This window comes from Silurus aristotelis (assembly GCF_946808225.1).
Source record: "Silurus aristotelis genome assembly, chromosome: 5".
NCBI lineage: Eukaryota > Metazoa > Chordata > Actinopteri > Siluriformes > Siluridae > Silurus > Silurus aristotelis.
Window position 1 is genome coordinate 30,247,561 of NC_139578.1, and position 23,313 is coordinate 30,270,873.

Here is a 23,313-nt window from a genome sequence, read left to right on the forward strand (position 1 = left end):
GTGAAGGAATACAAATTGTAGATGGTTCTTAAAGGAATTACTGATGTATATATTTCATGAAGGGATTCAGATTGTAGGAGATTTCAAAGGAATTCCATGTGTAGATGGTTCTGGAAGGAATTCATTGTTTATATATATTTTCCCGAAGAAAATCCTTGTTCTTGATGGAATTCCATAAAGAAAGTGTAGATATGTTTCTGTTGTTCTCTTTTAAGCCAATTTTCGAAGACGAATTCGGCTAAATCCGAACCTCAGCAGGATCTGAGTCAGTTGTTTCTTTCAGGTTTCTGTTCATAAACTATCACATGATGTTTTGGAGATCACAGCACTGATATCAAATAATCATTTCCCAGGAGACACCAAGGCTTACAAATATCTTCATGGTTCTTCTCATTAAAAGCAAACTTCAGCCTGCTGCTTCTATCTTTACTTTACAATCAAGCCATGTTTTATTCTCTATATTTCCTCATTCAATATTTCTTATCACATTTCCTTACTTCATGTTTTCCGTCTGTTTTTTTTTTTATCTTCATGCTTTGACCCCTGCTGAGATGTTCCACTCTCATCCAGCTTTCATGTGCTATTGTATAACGTGCCACACAGTGTCCTTTGACGGCGCTCTGTAATAACTGCACAGATTTCTTCAGGCTTTCTTCGCAGGATCAGACACAGCCACTCAAAGGGGTTTGAAAATCCTTTCTTGATGTTTTATTGGAAATTTCTTTGTAACTAGGCGATATCGAGTGCTTCATCATATCTCGCCATGTTAAAAAAGCTTTTCTCACTTATACATACATATATGTATATTTTATGTTTCACAAGATTTTGGAGTGCGCTTATTGGGATTGTGCAGCACTTTTTACAATAGACATTCTCCCAAAGCAGCTTCACAGAAATAGATTGCAAATATAAGGAATCATAACTTAGTCCCTATAGGTTTATCCCCTAATGAGCAAAGCCACTGACAACAATGGAAAGAACCTTGAGATGAACCACACTCAAAGAGGAACCTTATCCTCATCTGGGTGACACCGGATGTCCATCTTCTTGGTTCTTAAAATGATTTCAGAAAGCCTGGGGGTGCAATCAGAGTTCACATTCATCCCAAAGGCATTCAGAAGGGTTGGAGCTCTATAGCAGGAGATCTTCCACACATGTAAAGCATATGTTCATGGAGCTGGCCATGTGCACAGGGGCATTGTCATTCTGGAACATGCAAGATATTAAACCACAAGGAGATTTATTATTTTTAGTAACTACAAGTTGAAAAAAACTCCATATCATCGGTTGAGAGAGTTGCAAAAGAATGGAGAATAAAACATACAAAAGAAAGAAAGAAAGAAAGTAAGAAAGAAAGTAAGAAAGAAAGAAAGAAAGAAAGAAAGAAAGAAAGAAAGAAAGAAAGAAAGAAAGAAAGAAAGAAAGAAAGAAAGAAAGAAGTCCATATACTGTACATCTGGAACCTGAGGAAACCAGTTGCTAAAGTCTTGCTGGGTTTCCTTTGTTGTGTTTTTTGTTTCATGATGCACCAAAAGTTTTCAAATGGTGAAAGCTATAGACTGCAGGCCACTTCGGCACCTACCATACTTCTACTAAGTATGCACTATGCAGTTAGCATTGTCTTGCTCAAATACGCATGGCCATTAATGTAAAAAATCCAGTTTCTGGATGGTAGCATTTGTTGCTCTAAAACCTGTATATAGCATGCACCATTGATGGAGCCAAATGTGCAAGCTGCCAATTCCACAGGCACTTATGCACTCCCATACCATCAGAGATGTAGCTTTTTGAACTAAACGCTAATAAAAAAAATAAAAAAAACAGATGGTCCCTATCCTCTTTAGTCAAGAGGACGTGGTGTCTATGGTTTCCAAATCAAACATTTTTTTTTTTATTTGCCCAACCACAGAACAGTTTTCCATTTGCCTCATAATATTTTAAATAAGCTTTGGCCCAAAGAGGATGGTGGTGTTTCTGGAACTTGTTCACGCATCCTTTCTTCCTTGCATGTTAGAAATTTTAACTTGCATTTGTGGATGACATGGCAAACTATTTTAAATGCTGTGCGCCTGATCCAATATGGATTTTTACGCTTGTCCCTTGAAATTTCTCCAGATTCTTTAAAACATTTCACATTATGTATGTTCATGAAATTATGTGCTGTAAATGATAAGATATTTAACTGTTTTGCAATTTTATGTTAAGGAACATTATTCTGAAATTGTTCCACAGTTTGTAAAGTCTTTCACAGATTGGTGAAGCTCCGCCCATCTTTTCTTCTGAGACACTCTGCCTCTGAAACATTTTCACACCGAACCTCTTAATGTTTCTCCGATTGTTGAATTTTAATAACACTTACTTTTTATTGCACGTCCCAACTTTTTTTGAGACGTGTTGAGCAATGAAATATAAAATAACCTTTTTTTTTTTTCCCTGAAAATGGTACATTTCCTCAGTTTAAACTTCTAAAGTTCTATTGTGAATAAAATATGGGGTTATAAGATTTGCAAATCATTACATTCTGTTTTTCTTTACATTTCACACAGTGTCCTGTGGGACTGGGGTGATAGATAGATGGACAAACAGACAGACAGACAGACAGACAGACAGACAGACAGACAGACAGACAGACAGACAGACAGACAGACAGACAGACAGACAGATAGATAGATAGATAGATAGATAGATAGATAGATAGATAGATAGATAGATAGATAGATAGATAGATAGATAGATAGATAGATAGATAGATTCACTGAACCTGGACATTACAATCTTTGAACCCTCGTTTGGGCCACAGTAAGTAATTTTCTATTAATTAACAATGAATTTTTTATCATTTTTTATCAATTAAAAATCTCAGTCTGTGTAGGTTGCATTCTTTTTAGGGAATTGTAAAGTAATAAGTGATTTTCAATGCCCTTTTATGATTTATTATTAAAAGCAGAAAAAAAGAAGAAAACATTTTTGATCCTCAGTACAAACACAAAAAGATTAAAAATGACTTATTAATTAATTTTCTTTATTAATTCAATCACACAGAGTCTATTAATAATCAAAGTCTCCCAATACCAGATATGATCAATGCTCAAAAGTGCATGATATTTCCAATCTACGATCCAATCATAAGCTGAAAGTCAGAGGGAATCTCAATATTGGTGTTTGCCTGGTAAGAAAGATTCACTCCGAGCACAAATGATAAATAATATGATACAAACAAGAGCAACATATTAGGAGATCACACACAATCTAATAAAGCATAGGGCAAAGTGGGGCATGTCAGGGGGCGACGTTGTTCTGAATTGTGTGTCTGAAGATTTTGTGCATGGTATTACATTGTAAAAAGAGGACACAAGTGGAACTTCCATTTCTTGTCCCTCTGTTGTTGCTTTTGAAGAAACATAGTGATATATATGAACTTCTCAGAGTGAAGCCAGAATATCAGATGTTCAAAAGTACCACAGAACCCAAATAACTCAAAATCACAATATAATATTAATTTTCAAAACTTTTATCCATAAGGTGTATCTGCCCCAATTCACCGACTTAAAAGGTCTTTAATTACAGTTTGTGCCTATTATTTTGATGTTGATATTGAAGACGTTTGCATTTACAGCATTTGACGGACGCCTTTATCCAGACCAACTAACAACGATCTCACTTATACAACTGAGCAGTTTAGGATCAAGGGCCTTGCTCAAAAACCCTGCAGTGAAAATGAGAATTTGAACTCATGGCCTTCTGATCAGAAGTCTAACCACTGACCTACCATTTCCCTATTGAGGACTTTTTGTTGAAGAGGAATTATAAGACAAAGGGGCGTTTTCTCTTTTTTTTTTTTTTGTAGGTTGTAGTTACAATCAAATGCACTCCTATACATGAGGCAGGCTGGTAAAATCTGTAAATTAGCTACATTTGTAAATTTGTGAATCTTTTGGGAAGATATTCCCAAAACAATCTTGTTTGTTCTTCTTGCAAACATGCATAACATACCAACTACTATGCTTGAGTAGAACTACAGTAGTTTGCTAGCATGCGAAGTGAGATTTCTGAGAGTCCATGTCCTAATAACACTTCTTTAAAAGTCAATCTGGATAACATGGGCGTCTGACAAACACCATCTACACTCATCAGGCATAGCATTATGACCACCTGCCTAATATTGTGTTGGTCCCCCTTTGGCTGCCAAAACAGTCCTGACCTGTGGAGCATTAACAGCATGAACTTCTTCATCAAATTTTAGCTAAATTGAGCCCCACGTGCATCAATAGATAGATACATCAATGCAACAATAGATACTGACCACTCAAGATCCCACAAGATCTGCTGTTTAGGAGATGTTCTGATCCAGTGTTATAATGTCATAATGTTATGCCTGATCAGTGTATATATCTATGTAAAGATTTCCTTACACAGTGAGCATCACACTTCGGCCATATAGCTTAGTTTATAGTTTATCCATTGGGTTTGTAATCAGATACCGGCTGGTGAATCGTCTGCAAGCTGCCATGTCCCAAGTGGGTTTAAAATGTTGAAAAGACCAAATTAAAGCTAAGAAGACAAAAATGAAGAGATCAGCGATTAGTTCTGTTCAGGTTTTAGGAGCCTATGCTACGTTACTCTTTGCCTCGTTGTGCACATCCATGCTTTTTCAGCTCTCTGTAAATGAAAAAAAGATTAAAAATCAAGAAATTTACAACATTGACATGTTTACTGTTTCTTTGCTGCATTTCAAACCCTCGTTTCCTCCTCGACCTTTAAGGAATAGATTTAAAGTTAGAAAGGGAGTGCACAAACATGTCAACAAAACATAAACCCGGGGCTTAACACAACAAAATGCACACGGGCACACATATTAGGCAAAATTAAATCACACACACCCACACAAATATACAAACTTCAGAGAAAATTTCCAAAAACTGTATCAAATCGAGTCTCATGGAGAAAACCATGCAGATCTAATGCCGTCAGATGATTTGTTTCCTGCACAGAGTTCCACAGGATCGTTTCAGCACGAGCGCTTCAGAAGCAAAGCCTTTACTTCAATGCCCAACCAGTTCAATAAAACATCCTCGTCTTTTACTGAAGGTCATCACTGATATTCGACCATGTTCTGATGTATAGTCAGGCCACGTGGGGTTTTTAAACTACACAATATGGATTGTACTACACAATTAGCCTACGTACTTCAATCCGTTCTGACCTCAATTTGCAGAATCCAAGGCTTGTCCTTTCTCTTTGTGAACCCCAAGTTCATATTCACATTATTGAAAGTTTTAGAAATCAAAAATAACTCTTGTTTTTTCATAAAAATAGTTTGGATTTGTAGAATAGTTGACACCAAAAGCCAAAAAAACAATCCAAGAGTTCTCAAAGGGAGTTTTTTGTTTTCACTGTAGGACTTCAGGAGGCGGTTCATTGATCCTGGTTTCCTCCTCCGAATTGTATTTCGATCCCAGAACTGGCATCTGCTGAACAAAGTAAAACACAAAAAGGACGAATCAGAGACAGGATCAAAGCTGGGGTCAAACGCATAGCCTTCACGCTTCGCATGGAAACCTAATCATGTTGTGGTATTAATCTTCCTCCATCCCAGGAATGGATGCAGTGCATGGTGTGACCAGCAGATGGCAGTGACGCGGTGGTGTTTCCATTAGCATTAGCATGGCATGCACGGAAAGCAATAAAGGTTTGGAACAGGATTGGTGCAGTGCAGTAACTCAACAAAATGAAAAGTGGAGAGAAGAAGTGGGGGGGTGTAGTTTGGTATGTTAACTGAAACATTAGGATTGTTTTGAGAACCCTGGTGCTGATCTATAACTAAAATGCTTTTCCAACTGATTAATATTAAAGATTATAATGCAGTATTACTGAGAATAAGATCGAACATCACATTCCACATTTAGTCCCAATTTTCTCTCTTAAAAAGACTCTCCTGGGAAGACGTTCCCACTAGATTTTGTTGAGATTTGTGCTCATTTAATGACAACGGTTTTAGAAAAATCAGATGTAGCTGAGGTGCGGAGGCCTAGGGTACAGTCAGCAATCACATTCATCATGTTCAAAAGGGTTGAGGTCAGAACTCTTTTGCATAAAAAAGTATTGGGACACCTGACTTTCCCAATGAGCTGTGGTACACAATTAAACAAGGTGGTATCAAAAAGTTTGGCGACGAGCTCTGTTTACAAGAAAGTACTTTATCTATGTTTACACAATATCACCTTTACAATAGTCCCCTTGCACAGCAACACAGCGCTTCCAGCGTTCCTGACACTTCTGGAATGTGTTCTGGAAGTCTTCTTTTCGAATAGTGTCAAGCACCTTCTGCGAATCTCCGAACGGTGTGTCAAAACGGCGACGTTTAAGCTGAATCTTTATCTTTGGGAAGAGGGCAAAGTCCACAGAAGCCTAATCTGGCGAGTAGGATGGGTGCGGAAGTGAGATCATGTGGATTGTTCTCAGATGATCATCATGCGCAAGTAGCTGAATGGTTTTGACATTTTCGGGGGTCGAGCTCGCCGAAGGCCTTCCTAAACCCAGCGATGTTCTTTCGCTATTGAAGCCACTCAGAACACCTCGAGCGACTCGTTGCAGCGTCGACATTTGCCGAACATATGTCTCTGTGGCAGATTTGCCCAGTTTCATGCAAAATTTCACGTTTGCTCTCGGTTCTGTCTATCATAAAATCGCACCAGTTACACAATTAGTCTCAAAACTTTTCCATATCATTTTGTATGGAACATCTTTGGATGCTCTAGCATAAAATGTTCTAATTACTTGAACTAGGAGACCCAAACCTGTTCCAGCATGACAATGCCAGCTCCATGAAGATCTGCTTTGTATGGGTTGGAAGAGGTAGAAGATCTCCTGCTACAGAGCTTTAAAACTTTAAAAACACGATTGGGCCTCCTCACCTCGCCTACATAAGTACCTGACTTTACTATCACGCTTGTGTCTGAATGAATTCTACACAAATCTCCACAAAATCTAGTGGAACGTAGTGCAGCTTATTATAACGGCAAATAGGGATGTGAACTGGGATGTAATGGTCGGGTTTGAAAACCTTTAAATGTGAAATTCAAGGTTTCTTATAGAGTTTTCCTGTGATTTGTGTTCATGTGGAACAATGAACGAGTGAAACAATAGCATGTTTGTGGTTATGAATGCTATGATACAAAGCTAAGTAGAGAGTAAAAAAACTGTATTGAAGCTGTTTACATCCAGACACACACATGCAGAGAAAAACAGGGGGAAAAACACCCACTGGGTTCAGCGCATGCTGAGAGACAGCGAGATTATTAGATACAACATTTATATGGAGAAGAAAAGAAAAAAACACAACAGCAGAAAAGCGCTGTCTAATATTTACTCCTAATATTACGGCTCCATAAACTGAAAAAAGATCAGCTTTAGGGTGAAACCTGTGTACATTTCTTTAGTATCAGAAAAAGACCAGTTTTTAAGTGATACCAGCTCGACTGTCACATGAGAGTCTAAATAATGCATTGGAGTTGGAACAACCACACAAAATACTGGTTGGATGTCATGAAAATGCTGGAGTGCAAACAGCATGTGGAATTTTTTCACACAACGTTTTGTGTATGGTTCGTGAAAATAAGATGAAATGAAGGGACGCTGAATAAAATCGGATTAAATGAAAACGCAAAAATCAAACGTTTTGTTGAAGCGTTCGTGGCACAAACAGCAATCTGGGGCTACAGTCTCGAATCACAAGAATACGCTGCAAAATCTCCTTATCTAAAGACTTCCGATAGTGATAAAAGTCCTACTGATCTGATTGCAAGGATAAAAAGTAATAAGCAAGAGCAGATTGTGTAAGATTATTAGGATTGTTTTAGGATGTTTCTTGATTAGTAAAAGTATTAAAGTATCTGCAAATTGAGCATAAATTGTGTTGGATCTATAATGATCTCAGATGTTGAGCTATTTTATGAGTTGCTCAGGAGCTTCTGGTTCCACAAAGTCAACTGACTGTATAAGACTGTAGAAAGGGGTTTATTTATAATTACACGCTCCGGTGCTCATGGTGGTTTTTACTCTCTGGTGTTTTGTATTGTTTTATTGATTTATAATCGCACTCTTGATATCACCAAATGAGGATGGGTTCTTCTTTTGAGTCTGGTTCCTCTCAAGGTTTCTTTCTCATGCCATCTAAGGGAGTTTTTCCTTGCCACAGACACTCCAGGCTGCCCATCAGGGATAAACACTCATCATTCACTTATATTCACATTATTTGTTCTACAAGAATGCAGTCTAATAAAGTGGCTGAAGAACGTACAGATCTACAGTGTCAGCACTTTGGCTGTCTGCAATGTAAATGTAAATGCAATCTAAATAAAGATAGGAAACAAGTAGAGACCTGGAATTGGGGTAGAGGTCAGATTTTCTACGCATCTGATAGGTTTGGAGTGGGACTGAGTTCTGCTGTCTCGCAGCTGCTGGGGATTTGGGAGCTGGAACACTGGAGAGGAGGAGAGGTTGGAAACGAGAGCATGTTGTTATCCTGTGAAGATGGTTCTACTACATTTATATGCAAATCCCCCATTTTATCTCGTTATGGAAAATATTATGGAGAGTTCAGTACAGTCAGGGGGGGTGGACATGTCAGATTTAAATTGCCCGGTGGACGAGAATGTTTTAGACTTTATTCAGTAAGATGAGAGTCAACTCATGATGTGAACCAGATATTGTAATAAAGGACTATTTACCGATTCCTCTCCAACATCTTGGCTGATTCTCTGATCTGCTCCTCCTGTGGGAGAAGGCTCTATGAGATGGGTCTCTGTTCTCATGTTAGGGAGATCTTTAGGGGGGTCTGAGGTCAAGGTTATTTGGCTGTCTCGGGATGCAGGCGTAGCAGCTGTGGGAAAGTGAACCAGAGTCATTTTCATTAAAGTTGTTCTTGTTACGGGGGTTTTAATTAGTTCTAAAAATAACCAGTAATAATTCAGCAGGAGAGGAAGTGTATTATGGTTAATTAGTCCATATGGAGCAATTCGCCTGACCCAGATTACAAGGGCTTCTTGTGTCTTACTTACGAGATTCTGCAGTAGACCGTGACGTCAAAGATCCCGGCGTCAAACTCAGCTGGGATAGATCGAGATCTCCACTACAGACCTCCTTATCCTGCTGCTCGCCAAACTGTGTGACTCCTGCCATCACTGTTGGTGGGTCACCAGTGTCAGCAGGCTGTGTGTGTGAGCCTGATGCCTCTGCCAAGGGGTTACTGCTAGCAGCATCTCTGGGTTCACCTGCATGCTGTGGGCTGGTGATGGTCGAGGACGGAGCGGATGGAGTAGACATGCGAGGACGCATGGCTGCTAAGGGGACAAGGCCTTGAAATAAGGCGCCGGCTGGTACAAAAGCCCACTGTTGCTGGCCTGGTGTAGGAGAGTGGAAAAGGTTGGCCTGGCCCCAGATCACTGACTGCCCTCCAGGAAGAACTTGAGCAACCTGCAGAGGAGCCTGAACACCAAATGCTAGTGGGGCTGCCGGAGCTGCGAAGGGCTGCTGAGCCCAGTGAGCTGCCTGCACCGCACCCATCGTCATGTAGCCTGTAGGGATGGTAGGACATGTAGGAAACAGCCGGGGGGACCGGAAATTAAAGAGGCAGACATGGGGTAGATGAGACAGAAAAGAGATCAAATGACAAAGAAGCAATGGCCAAGAGAGGTAGACAGATGGAGGTACATTGAACAGATATTTGTGCCAAAATCAAAGAAGGAAGAACATAGAGGGGACAAGTTAAGAAAGGGCAGAGAATAAATGCATGCAGATGCAGTATGGCAAAACCCAGACAGAAGGAAAAAGAAGACCAGGAGAATGAAGATACAGGATATTAATAGGATAGAACATTTTTTATAGTGTTGTGGGCCAACTTCTGTTAAGTAAGTGGAATGAAACACTATAGGATGTGCTGTTATTATAAAATAATCAAAAATCATTTTTACATTATGCTAATCACATCACTCTCATCATAATTTTCAATATATACCTATATATGCCTTACATACAAGGAGAAGCCCTAATGAATTTCTTTATTGTAAAGTTTCATAATGGTAATATGGTCTTCACACTTGTGAGGACAGAGTGTTACCTGAAGGCACGGCAGGAGGGCTGAAGTGTGTGAAGAGCTCAGGGTGCCGCTGGTGTCGGTGTCGCCCGGGGTCCAGAGAAGTAGCAGGTGATGCGGGCATCTGCGAATCAGATAATTAGAGCCAAATCAAAGCAATAATTAATACTAATATTAAAAGACCAGCTCAGTATAATCGCACCTGTACAGTACTATCAATCCATTAAAACACCACAACTATAACATTCAAATAGTCCACAAATAATTTACTTAATTTAATTTGATTACATATTGGATTTGCAGGTTAAAACTCTAATGGGAGATCATCTTAGAGTAGACTTAACCACACAGACACTTCCTCTGATGTCTCTCACTATTAGATTAGTTGTTTTAAAGTGTATAAAAAAAACTAAACTGCCAAATTGTTGAGGTATATGCTAGCTGATTATTGAGGTAAAATTAGCAGATTTTTTAAGTATAAACTAGCAGATTGTTAAGGGTAAAACTAGCAGATTATTGAGGTAAAACTAGCAGATGGTTAAGGTATAAACTAGCAGATTGTCTTAGTATAAACTAGCAGATTGTTTGGGTTTAAACTAGCAGACTGTTTGGGTATGAACTAGCAGATGTGTTGAGGTTAACATAGCAGATTGTTTAGGTATAAACTAGCAGATTGTTGGGTATTAACTAGCAGATGTGTTAGGGTATAAACTAGCAGATTTCTGAAGAATAAATTTGCAGATTTCTTTATGATTGGTTTGATGAGGGTGTTACTGAGAGTCACTTACAGATACAATGTCTGGAGGAGTGGCCATGTCACCAAACATTTCAAACTGACTGATGTTCTGGAGGAAGTCCAATACAGAAGAGAATGAAAGAAAGGTAATAGTTCAGGTTAATTGTCAGTAAGATTTATGCTCATGTCTTAAAGTGTTCATCTGAGACTATGCAATGCATTGATTTTATTGTTGAAGTAGTGGTTGTCTAGGAGTCTCCAATTTTAACAAAAACTAATAACTAGCAGCACTGCTAACTGTAATTTTTCTCTTTTTCTAAAGATGTTTATGGTCTTGTCAACATAAATTCTGGTCCACATTTATCCTGTACATTTCAGAAAAACATATTTATGAGATGAGATGAAAACTACTGCAGCTAGCAAGACACCACAGAACCCAGTATGATCCAAATAGGAAGTGTTCAAACAAATCAAATGAAGTTTTCTTTGCAAAAGTCAATAAAGAGTCAAGATTTTCTTCCTCCAGTTGTGTGATGAATGAAGAAGGAAAAACAATTGCAGTGAGATGTCTATCCCTGTTACATATAAACATACTTTGCTGAGATTTAGTGGTGGAAAGTGATGGAAGGAGGGAAACTGATGAGCATGAGAAAATCTGATGGATGACTGCTAATGGCAGGGAATCATTTTTAAAAAGCAAATATACTGATCTTTCTTTCTTTCTTTCTTTCTTTCTTTCTTTCTTTCTTTCTTTCTTTCTGACTATTGTTCTCTCTGTCTCTGTTATTTTGTCATCTATCTATCTATCCATCCATCCATCCATCCATCCATCCATCCATCCATCCATCCATCCATCCATCCATCCATCCATCCATCCAATAAACCTCACCTAATGGCATGCAATGCACTAGACAGATACAACCAATGTCCCAACACCAAACCTCTCATAAACCCAGAAAAATAAACGATAGAATGACATAAAAGCCAGATCATTTATTTTCTGCAAGTATTTCAGATAAGTAATAAATGTGCAGTCCTGGCTGGCCACAGCAGCACACAGTTTAGTGTTTTCCCTTATCTACCATCTCATGAGCCAAACCAGCTGCTTGGCGCTCGAGTAAATGAATATTTGTGTTGAACCAGGGAGTAAAATTAGGTTTGCCGAGACAATTTTTTTCTGCAGTGCTGTAGTCTGTGATGGACTGAACTCTGAAGATAATATATATTCCTGATACTATTGAATGGAACCGAAAGCCTGTCCGTTTTAGAGTTTTGAAGAGAGGTTTGTTGGAGGGACTTTATATATAGGGAAGGCTGGTGATACAATGAGAGACACCTACAGTCATAAAATGCCGCTTTGGAACATCATAGACCCCTTCTTTCTGCTGGCTCGTTGGGACCTAAAAGTCATTACACCGATTAAACCTCTGTTTTTATGTTATATACAGTATCTCATAAAATTGAGTATACCTCTCACATTTCAGCAACCATTTTAGTATCTTCTCAAGGGACAATACTATAGAATTTAAGCTTGAATATATTTTAAATCGAATTATATAGAAGTACAGATTTACTGTGCTCTAAAAAAAATCAACATACAGCCATTATTGTCAAAATAGCTGGCAACAAAAGTGCTACTAAAATGGTTGCTGAAATGTGAGGGGTTTACTCACTTTTGTGAGATACAGTATAAACATAAACATCTGTAATCATTCATTTGTATTCCAACATGTTATATTTTACAATATCCTCACTTACTAGTAAACAATAGCCTTCCTCTACACCACTATGACTTTTAAAAGGGGCTGGAGATAAAGGAAAAGGGGTGGGACTTGGCATAATACCTGGTAAATGCTCTCCTCTGATTGGGGACCATGGTGTGGCTCATGTCCAGCTTCAAACACAATGTACTACAGTTGGAAAAGAGAGTGAAAGTGACAAAAGGAAAAGAAAAGTGGGTGTGGCCACATGGGTTGCCAGTCAGAAGTCAGAGTCATAATATAACATTAATCAGCCAACATAAAAAGCCAACATGCTGAAATGAGTACCCTAATAGCCTGCCATGAGAAAAGCACTTTATTGCAAGTAGCATGTTTTTATTATAGCCATTAAGGGACAATTTACTAAGATAACTTTTTTAATAGAAGGACAGAGGTTTGGCAACTGGTCGACCCAGAGTAGTAACAAAATACATAAAAAAATTATAGCCAATATATAGTATGTATATATAAAGAAAAACTTATTCATTTCGAGTTTTCTGTAGCCGATATCCTGTGGCACCTTATTGCAGCTACAAACATTTTTGCTGAAGGTAGGTCCTCAGATCAGAGACTACCGTCTGGGCAAACAACTCAACCCAAAAAGAGTTTTCCCTGCAAGTTCAAAACATGTTAAATCTGTTGTATTTAATGGGAATTACCACAATGAACGAAAACATATTGATAATATATTATTAAACTTGTCAGCATGCAGTCATGCTCCTCACTTATCTGGATCTTTGGCTGCAAGAAATCCTAATTTGGATCCCCTTTGAGTTCACATGTTTAGCTTTGTAGTGTTTGCTAAAAAAGCAACCACATTTTAAAGCTACCACTTGCTTCAAATGATTTTTCCAACACTTTAAATATATTCTGACACTGTATGCAACACTGGTATCTATAAAGATGGTTGGAATCCAAACTATGGCACAGCCTTTTATATCCAGGAGTCTAAGGAAGCTAAATTGGAAGCAGTTATGGAAGGATGCTGCTGGTTGATACTGTGTGTTTCCAAAAAAGTACATGTTAACATTTACCCTGTTTTACATCTACATCAAATAGCAGACACTCATATCCAGAACAACTTAAAATGAGACTAAGCAGTTGATGGTTAAGAGGCTTTGCTCAAGGTCCCAGACGATTTTTCCGATTCAAATGGTTTGGAAGGTGTGTTACAATAGGGGAGAGTAAATTAGTGAGTGAGAATTAGCAAGACCAAAATGTTGGAGGGATAGAATCTCATTGGTAGTGGCTAGTAAGTGAAAATTAGCCTCAGCGAAATAGTGTGACCTGAAGTATAAATGCAGAGTTGTATATTGGAAAAGATTCAAATGAAAGTGCCTTTCAAATGTTGCCAGATACTGCCAATAAGAAGAACAGACCTGGGAATCCAGTTACTCCTTCTTGAAAAAAATAAAAGGGTATACAATTTCCTTTATTCTTTTTCAGTACCAAAGTAGCCATCATTCTTGTGAAACACCTCCTGGAAACATCGACAAAGTACTGGCTCATGAAGTTGGCAGGGAGTTTAAATTTAGACCTGGTGAGACAATATAGCCAGGAGCCATGGCACATTCTGCAAGGGCTTATTCATCAACATGGCAATGAGCTCAAAACTACTCTTAGCTTTCCTTACTTGCATAAAATAAAATGTCTTCGGTACTGGGAGATGGCTGTCCTCTGTATGTATCTTTTTCATGCACAAAGTGAAACATTTCCAAGGTAACCTGTAGTTTCTCAACAAGTACCACAAAATGGTAATGAGCCAAAACTTTGACTTTTGTCTAGCTGAATGTAAGCCACTAACAATCCCAGGTGGCCAATGTGGATGTACAAACCTGAACACCCTGCAATAGCCACAATTGCCAGCTCTACTTCTGCAACTCCAAATGCAAATAACAAGATAATTGTTGAAGTTGGCAAAGGGAACATGGGTATATCAAGGGGGTAGTGGACTATGCCTGATTCTATCCTGAAGCTGTTCTCTTAAAAAATTATCAAGGATCAAGACTTTGAATTCAAGACGTGTATCAGCTCCTGCAGGTGCTGCAGACAAGACAGATATAGTTGCCCAATGTACCAATCAGGTGGTACCTTGGGGAGGTGGTAGCTTAGTGGTTAAGGCATTGGACTTTGAATCAGAAGGTCATGATTTCAAAAGCCAGCCACACCAAACTGCCATTCCTGGGCCCCTGAGCATGTCTATTAACCTCATTAGTTGTATGAACGAGAAAAATGTAAATCAGTCTGGATAAAGGCGCATGTCAAATGTTGTAAATGCAATCAAACGCTACAATAGATGGTGGCACTGTCCTACAGTATATGCTTTTTGTGGAAATGGAGGTGCCCCAGAGATTTCTTCAGAAACCTTTTGCCCCCCCCACAACCAAAGCCCCAAGTTTTGCTGGATGCTGCCATGTGAATCCCAAATCAGTACCATGTTTTGTAATGTCTTTTGGTAGCTAAAATGAGCCCCAATTTGATATACGGGGCATTTGTGCAAGACTTGATTAATGACTTTGCTGGCCCAGAAGCCAGTAAGAAAATGTGCAGACTGGAGCAGTACCAGATTGTCCAATTCACCCCTCCATGGTGTGACCTTCTAAAAAGCTTTGGAACTTTGTCCTAGGGCCACACCACTACACTATGCTGCAGCATATGCAGATGACATGTTCGGTCAAACACAAAGCACAGAGTGCTGGGCCAAACAGCTTGTGCTGCACATAATCCAGTGCTGGAGGCCTTGTGCAGAGTTGAACTAACTGCCAAAAGAAGTGTTATCTCTGTCTGGCAGAAGCACAAATCAAGGGGGACCAGGTTGTTCTGAGACAATTGACTTCTCTATAAAATCTGTATTTGTATTATATATGGAATTGCTCGTCTTACAAAGGTGACTAAAATAATAACACATTGGAAACTGTTTGAAATATCCAAAAGAAGTAATTATACTGATGTGAGGAAAGCGTGTCTAGAAGGCGAAGATGTCAGCTCGGTGGTAGCTTGGTATTTAACGCATTGAACTTTGGTCTGAAGGTTGTGAGTTCAAATCCCAGCCATACCATCTGCCATTCCTGGGGCCCTGAGTAAGGCCCTTAGCTGCTCAGTTGTATGAATGACATCAAATGTAAGTAGGTTTGGATAAGAAACCTGCCACATTTTGACAATGTACATCGGTTGCCCCCTTCCAGATTTTGGGAACACATTAAAGTACATGCTATAGAAAGTCATAGACATGCTTCTGTGTATTAATAGTCTTTGCAAAACATGGAAAACCAACACCAGTCCTGGATGAGCACCCCACTGCCTAGCTTTGGCTCTCAAGATGATTCGGTTGGAAAAACACTGAACTGTGCTGCATTCAGGCGTCTTTGATTCACCTTTGTAGGCCGCATAGAACAAAACTGCGCTTACCTGATACACTGGGTCGTCACTGTCATCCTCGAGGATCGTCTGCGACATACATTGGAAGAAGAAGGTGGATTCTTAAGCATTTATTCTCAGAAGATAAAAGTTTTTCTAACATTGAAGCAGGACAACCAAATTGACTTTTGCAGTCATAACTAGCATTGTTCAGTGAAACATTTCCTTACATTAATTAAGAAAAAATCTTAATGAAATGCTTTTACTGCACCTGATAAACAGCCTGCTCGCAGTGCTTCGCTTTTTGCACCTTCTTCTCCCCTTCATCCCTCTGCTTCAGTTCATAGATGAGTGTAAAAAGGTCGCGAAGCTCCAAAATCAAAGGCTCGGCCTACAAAAAAGCAGACTTGAGATAATGCAGAAGGGACCATTGTTGTATTTCATGGTTTTCTGTTTGTCTCTATATATATATATATATAAAAAAAAAAAAAAAAAAAAGTAATTTCATTCTTCTCCGAATCATTATCATTCTGCAAGCGTCTTTTACGAGTTCCCTGGAGTTCAATGTTTCTTGTTTAATTCATTCCAGGTCAAATGTGTTAGCTCCCATAGCTCCATAAAAGCATGATGAATACCTGCTTCCTTTTTATATAAAAAATGGGTTTTTGTTTGAAAATACGGTTGAAACAAATGGCTCCATTACTGTTCCAGTAAGAATGTGTGGAACATATCAACCAAGGTTACGTTAAATGCCTTTAAACACAGGCTTGTACAGAATAAAGTCAACTTGCCGCTAACCACAACTACCTGGGAGGTGGTTGCTTAGTGGTTAAGACATTGGACGCTGGGTCAGAAGGTCACAAGTTCAAATCCCAGCACCCCCAAGATGCCACTGCTGTGCCCTAAACAAGGTTCATTACCCTCAAATGGTAAGTTGTAAGTCGCTCTGGATAAAGGCTTGCACCAAAAGCCATATATGTAAAACAGCTTTAGTGGTTTGAATGCATCCAGACTGCATGCATAAATGCATGGTATAAAGAAAAATGGATTAGAGTTGTGAAACAAACATGTCTGCATTTGTTGTTTTGCATATTTTATGCCTTTTATGCCATATTTTATGCTCCAAACATGCTAACCAAAGCATCCAGTTGATTAGAATCCTATTTCAGCATGACAAAGCCCCTGTTCACAAATCCAGCTCCATGAAAATATGCTTTCCATGGTTTGGAAGATGCTGAAGATCTCCTGCTGAGATAGAGTACTATTGAACATGATGAATGTGAACGCTGACTACATCCCAGGAATCCTCACCTACACCATTACCTGACTTAACTAACATCATTGTAGCTGAATGAATCTCCACAAAATCTAGTGGAACATCTTCCCAGAAGAGTGGAGTATATTCCAATGGCAAATGGGGAGTGGAATGTGATGTTCAAAAAGCCACACTAGTCTTTCAGCATGCAAAATATCTTTAAGTACCTGCTGTAAAAGAAGTGGGAGGCGCCTGTATATGAAAACGTTAAAATTTACAATCTGTTTTACAGGATGGTGCAGGGAAAGGGAACAACGAGCATTCGCTGCGAAAGCCTTTCATAAAAATGGTAATAGTGTGAGGGAATTTCAGTGTCATTACCATTAAGGACGACATGATCGTGTCCCGTCGGCTCATTTTGAAGAAACGGGTTTGGCTTTTACACCAGAGAATACCGAGGCTGTTCGAGCTGCCATCGTGAGGAGCCGTTCTGTTCCACACCACGCTGCATCGATGGTGTGTCGAGCCGTTTCTTCGAAATGTTGTCATCGAATGAGCAGACAGTACACGATCATGACGTCCAAACTGGCAATGATGCTGAAATTCACTTTGTGTAGCACTCATACTATCACCCATCTTATAAAAGGTTTTTACAGTGAACGCTCATTGTGCAACACTCCAGGGCTCAAATATAACTAATGGCAAGCGGATCGAAACGAGCTTGCACCGGTTCCAATCTATTGCCTGCGCCACCTTCTGTAAATAGCGGTTCTTCATCTTGTGTTTTTTGAAAAGGGTCAAACTGTGGCTGTTAACCCGTAGCAACATTTTCCAGTCCCCACCTTTTGCATTCATTGAATGGGAGTCAATAGAGCAAAAAATGGATTGTGACTGCAGCCTATTGGGCTTCAAGGGGTTTCAAGAAAACCAGAAAGTAAATTAGTAAAGAAAAAACATGGCCGCTCACTGAATAGACCGTCTTGATGGCGACAAACTTGTGGTTCCCTTCTTTCCCGCAGACGTAGCCGAAGGCACGATGGTCTCTGGTGTCTTTTGCGATGTAGGAGATCTCATGCACAGAATGGTGATGTTGTAAAACCTGTGGTTTAAAAACAGCCCGCATTCAATTAGCATCTTTGCTGATGACTATGATGATGGCTAGCACTTAACGGACAGTAAAAAAAAAAAAAAAAAGCCGGAGTTTGAGCTAATTAACTGTGATTAACGAGGACGCGAGCCGGTCGGAGCTATTTGGCTGTCAGCCTGGAGAAAGAAAGCAGTACATCACACTAAGAGAGAGCCGTGGCAAGGGAAGCCGTCATTACTGTTAATGAAACTGGACTCAGTCCAGCAAGCTTAAAATCCAGATTAATATTTTAAAGCTCAAATGAGGTGTTTCTAAATGCTTCTGTCTTTTTTTTTTCCGGCTATATCTCATACATGATTTACAATCATATCCAATTGGGGTTTAATTAAGTTTTATTAGTATCAGAGCAGCTTAAAATTCGACCTCATCTTCTGGGAAATACATTGCTCACTCAGTATTTTGTATACTGTTCACTTTTTATCCAGGAACTACTACTAATGAGGCCGATATACACATTTGGCCGAAAGTATTGTGACACACAGCCGTGGTTAATTTAACAGGAACCAAATGTGGAGCGTGATGTTCAGAAAGCACATACCAATCTGACTATGAGGTGTCCACAAATTTATGTGAACATGAATCAGTGCAAATAAACGTGTGACATGGTGCATTGCGGTGCAGTGGTCTGTGGGAAACATAGTCCTTGTCCATAGTCTTGAATCAGTTCAGAAAAAAGGATACCAGTTTCATACTTAGCTTATAAAACGTTCCAAAAAGGTTTCTTTTGGACGTTTAGGCTGAAATGTTTCTTTATTTGGGAAAGGATGGAGGACAGTACAGGGGGCGATGATTTGAGCTCCATCTGAGCTCATTCCTGGGGTTTTAAGGGAAATCCCTAATTGCTCAGTAATATGAGAACATTTTATACAGTAAATGTAAATCAGACTCCATCTTTGGCGATGTGAAAGCAGTCATGACCCACCCCGGATCTCTCGTCGTAGATGTTGATGCCGTTGAAGGAGACGGTTAAGAAAACCCGTTGCTTGTGCTCCCCTTTGGACCGAGCCGAAGCAGCAATACCCTGAAAGAAAGAACGATCTGTAAGAACCAGAGCACATCAATCATTAGCAGGGATCATTGGATGTTCGGTTACCCTGAACACCAAATATGATTTGGCGATGCGACTGGGAATGCGCATGCCACGAACCTCACCTCACACTGATGTCTTTTTATCTATGAGGCTTAGCTCTGCTAGCACCCAGACCCCGGGTGCTCCTGCTCGTTAGCGAGTTATAAGCCATGCTTCAACCGCACATCACATATTCCTCTATGCCTCTATTATTTCCTGCAAATTGGCAGCTCTACTTCCCGAAAGTGCCACAGTGGTTATTAGCTACTCAGCTAGACAACTGAGGGGGTGAAACATTGAAAAAATATTAATAAAAAAATAAACAAATCCTCTTGGGGTGTGGAAATCAGAGCGGGGCATTTTAGTAGCACAAAGAAATGGAGTGTTTTATGAATTCTGACATGGTGTTAGAAGCCCTTGATACATATTCAGATATATTCTAGGGAGGATTTACTGATTCGTATCGGTGCATCAATTTAAAAAAGTGATCATGATGCATCTTCCAGCAGACAGAACAGGAAACGAACTTCTGGTTTGCACTACAGAGGCGTGTTTGTGAAAGGGAAGTGCGTTAGAAGTCAGAACCCAATGAACACAATTCAACACGTCTCTTTTCACTGTAGCCGCAACAGTACCTCCTGCATACATCATCTCTAGCAGAAGCATCGATATTTACCTCAGAAAATCACCCAATGCGGGTTTTTTTTTGCATTTCTTTATGCATTACAGTTTTTCTGGGGATTTTAAATAAAGGCAGGCTAGCAATAAGCTAAGCTGTCATTAATGAGCTGACCTGTCAGAGCTGGGCTGAAATCTGACAGAAGAACAAAGCTTGGAGGAGTTCATTTGACAGACCGCCTGGGGATTAGCTCTATTGTACTAGCGCCTCTTGTTCTAAGTGAACACGTCGGTTAACAGCGTGGCTCTGCGGGCGTGATGTGGCGTAGGCTGGCTCAACCACTCACTTAAATGTCAAAGCTCTTTCTATTCTATCTGCCGATTACACCCCAACCAGCGACTTGTGGCAGATTCACAGACTAGTTTTTAACTCCAGGGGATCGTCAGACTTAAAGTTTCGAATAGGTTTGTGGAAAACTGTGGAATAGGATTAAATTGAGACGTTCGCGGATGGACACCTCGCTCGTCTTCATGTTCGTGTACCTTCAGCTTCATCATCGAGTCCTGGCAGAGTTTATCTCCACGCGCCGCGGACACCTCGTCGATCCCAATCAGCTTGGCTTTGTAGCGAACCCCGTCACCTCTGAAACGATTGATCAGAGCCTGCTCGCTACGGTTCTGACCTGAGAGAGAGAGAGAGAGAGAGAGAGAGAGAGAGGTTGGGGGGGTTTTATTCTTTCAAATACATAGACTACATATGGCTGGAAAACCCAGGTGTCGAAAGAAAGAAAGAAAGAAAGAAAGAAAGAAAGAAAGAAAGAAAGAAAGAAAGAAAGAAAGAAAGAAAGAAAGAAAGAAAGAAAGAAAGAAAGAAAGAAAGAAAGAAAGAAAGAACTGCTAGCACTAATATACATGTGCAGAATGATTGGTACAGTAAAGCAGATGTTCATGGAGATGTTCTGGCTTTGTGTTCTGCTGGAACAGGGTTTGGGTTTTGGGCATTTAAAGACGTCCTACATGATTGCGCCCTCTAATTCTGTGGTACCAGTTTGGTGAAGACCCTCGTACAGTACGGCTGGAGAAGTCGGGTGTCCCAATACTTTTGTACAGTTTAAATATCGTCACTGAAACCGATTGCATTCCTTTCGGAATAGATTTTCACAGCTGTTTCGCTGCATTGCTGAGAAGAAATAAAAAGCATGGACTGTTGAAAACTGAACAGAGCAGGAGCTTTTTTTCATCCTGCGTTTGGTTCTTCAGAAGACCCCGAGCTTAGCAGAAATCTGTATGAAGACCCCTGTGATGCAGTTCAGCGGCGGGTTAGGGCTGTTTGGATGTTTTTTTGCTGTCGTTGAAGGCTCTGATTTGCCAAACGCCGCTGAAGATCCTTTCCTGCCGTTAGCTCGGGATTAAACCCCAGAGCTGGTTGATGTCTGATTGATTTAGATGACTGTGTTCTCTGAGCTTAGTGGTGGATGGAGGCTAACAAAGCATGAAAGAGGCCCTGATGCCATGCAGCATGTTCCCTCTGCGACTTCTCAAAATGTGTCGCTGATGATGAGACGCTGGAATTAATGCGGTTATTATGGTTAACGGATGGGCGGGACCTGCTCGAGGTACTCATTGTTCTATTTGTGAAGCGCTCCAGAGGAGCAAAACTAGGTCAGTTTTTTGGTTTGGTGACTCTGGAATCACAGGTTGGAAAAACAAGGAAAAATCAATACAGCGATCAGGAATGTAAGATCTTTATTAGGCTACTTAGAGCAGGTACACAATACGGGCAGAAGTATTGGGACACCATTTGTGGTTCTTTTCCAAACTGTTACACCATGGTTGAACTAGGAGACCTGTTCCAGCATGATTTAATGGACATATGCTTTACATAGTTTGGAAGATCTAATGCTATTGCGCTCCAAACCCTTTGAACAGGACGAAATATGAACACCGCAGGCCTCCTCGCTGTCTCTTCTACATCCGTACCTGACTTTACTAACACCTTTATATCTGAATGAGCACGAATCTGCACAAAATCTAGTGGAACATCATTTCCAGCAGCTTGGAGCCTATTATGAGAGCATATGGGGACCGAATCGGATGATTATGGTCAGGTGTCCGCATACTTTTGTCCATATAGTGTACAGTATGTACAACATGGTGACAAAACTATGTGTGTAAAACAACACAATAATATAAATAATACTAAATACTTTGGATTACACTCCATGTTATTTTCCATTTTCAATTTTTATTTGAACTCTTTGATCTCTTATTTATGCATTTATTTAAAATATATTTTAAATAAATCAAATATGCGGATCACAAATAAGAATTTCATACCGGATCGGTCGAGGCCCGGGTTAACAACGACCGCCACAGGTATCGTTAGCCGACAGGGTACCGGTGGAAATTGGGCTACTGTTGGCCGAAGGAGGAGAAGGAGAGGAGGAAGACGTCTACAGAGACGGCAGGAAAAGGAGCAGTGTAGGAGAGTAGAGGTTCGGGTTGGTACTTTAAATGTTGGTACTATGACGGGTAAAGGGAGAGAGATAGCTGATATGATGGAGAGGAGAAAGGTAGATATGTTGTGTGTTCAGGAGACCAAGTGGAAAGGGAGTAAGGCCAGGAACATTGGAGGTGGATTTAAACTGTTTTATCATGGTGTGGATGGAAAGAGAAATGGTGTAGGGGTGATTCTGAAGGAAGAGTACAGTAAGAGTGTAGTGGAGGTGAAGAGAGTTTCTGATAGGGTGATGATCGTGAAGGTGGAGGTTGAAGGGATGATGATAAATGTCATCAGTGCCTATGCTCCACAAGTTGGCTGTGAGATGGAGGAGAAGGAAAGATTCTGGAGTGAATTAGATGAAGTGGTAGATGGTGTACCTAGGAAAGAACGATTGGCGATTGGGGCAGACTTTAATGGGCATGTAGGTGAAGGGAACAGAGGTGATGAGGAGGTGATGGGTAGGTATGGTTTTAAGGAGAGGAATGTGGAAGGGCAGATGGTGGTAGATTTTGCAAAAAGGATGGAAATGGCAGTGGTGAACACGTATTTTAAGAAGAAGGAGGATCATAGGGTGACGTATAAGAGGAAGGTGCACACAGGTGGATTATGTTCTGTGTAGGAGATGCAACCTGAAGGAGATTGGAGACTGTAAGGTGTTGGCGGGGGACAGTGTAGCTAGACAGCATCGGATGGTGGTCTGTAGGATGGTTTTGGAGGCGAAGAAGAAGAGGAGGAAAGTTAGGTTTGAAAGAAGAATAAGATGGTGGAAACTGAA

The 23,313-nt window shown here is 40.1% G+C and overlaps 1 protein-coding gene across 5 annotated transcripts in view; it reads right to left on the reverse strand.

The window, feature by feature from the left end:
- Positions 1–4,692: 4,692 nt before the first annotated feature.
- dab1b (DAB adaptor protein 1b) overlaps positions 4,693–23,313 on the reverse strand; it is a 42,615-nt gene continuing 23,994 nt past the window's right edge. The window contains exons 3-15 of one of the 5 annotated variants that reach the window (XM_083542790.1): positions 20,579–20,718; positions 19,271–19,369; positions 18,169–18,300; positions 16,218–16,337; positions 15,998–16,036; positions 12,674–12,739; positions 12,170–12,229; positions 10,882–10,938; positions 10,118–10,217; positions 9,060–9,575; positions 8,730–8,881; positions 8,381–8,482; positions 4,693–5,471 (exon numbers count right to left, since the gene is read on the reverse strand). In XM_083542790.1, coding sequence (XP_083398916.1) covers positions 8,408–8,482; positions 8,730–8,881; positions 9,060–9,575; positions 10,118–10,217; positions 10,882–10,938; positions 12,170–12,229; positions 12,674–12,739; positions 15,998–16,036; positions 16,218–16,337; positions 18,169–18,300; positions 19,271–19,369; positions 20,579–20,718 — 1,556 coding nt within the window. In that variant the 3' untranslated portion in view covers positions 4,693–5,471; positions 8,381–8,407. The remainder of the gene's footprint in view (positions 5,472–8,380; positions 8,483–8,729; positions 8,882–9,059; positions 9,576–10,117; positions 10,218–10,881; positions 10,939–12,169; positions 12,230–12,673; positions 12,740–15,997; positions 16,037–16,217; positions 16,338–18,168; positions 18,301–19,270; positions 19,370–20,578; positions 20,719–23,313) is intronic. The other 4 variants (XM_083542789.1, XM_083542788.1, XM_083542787.1 and 1 more) reach the window with 4 other exon arrangements.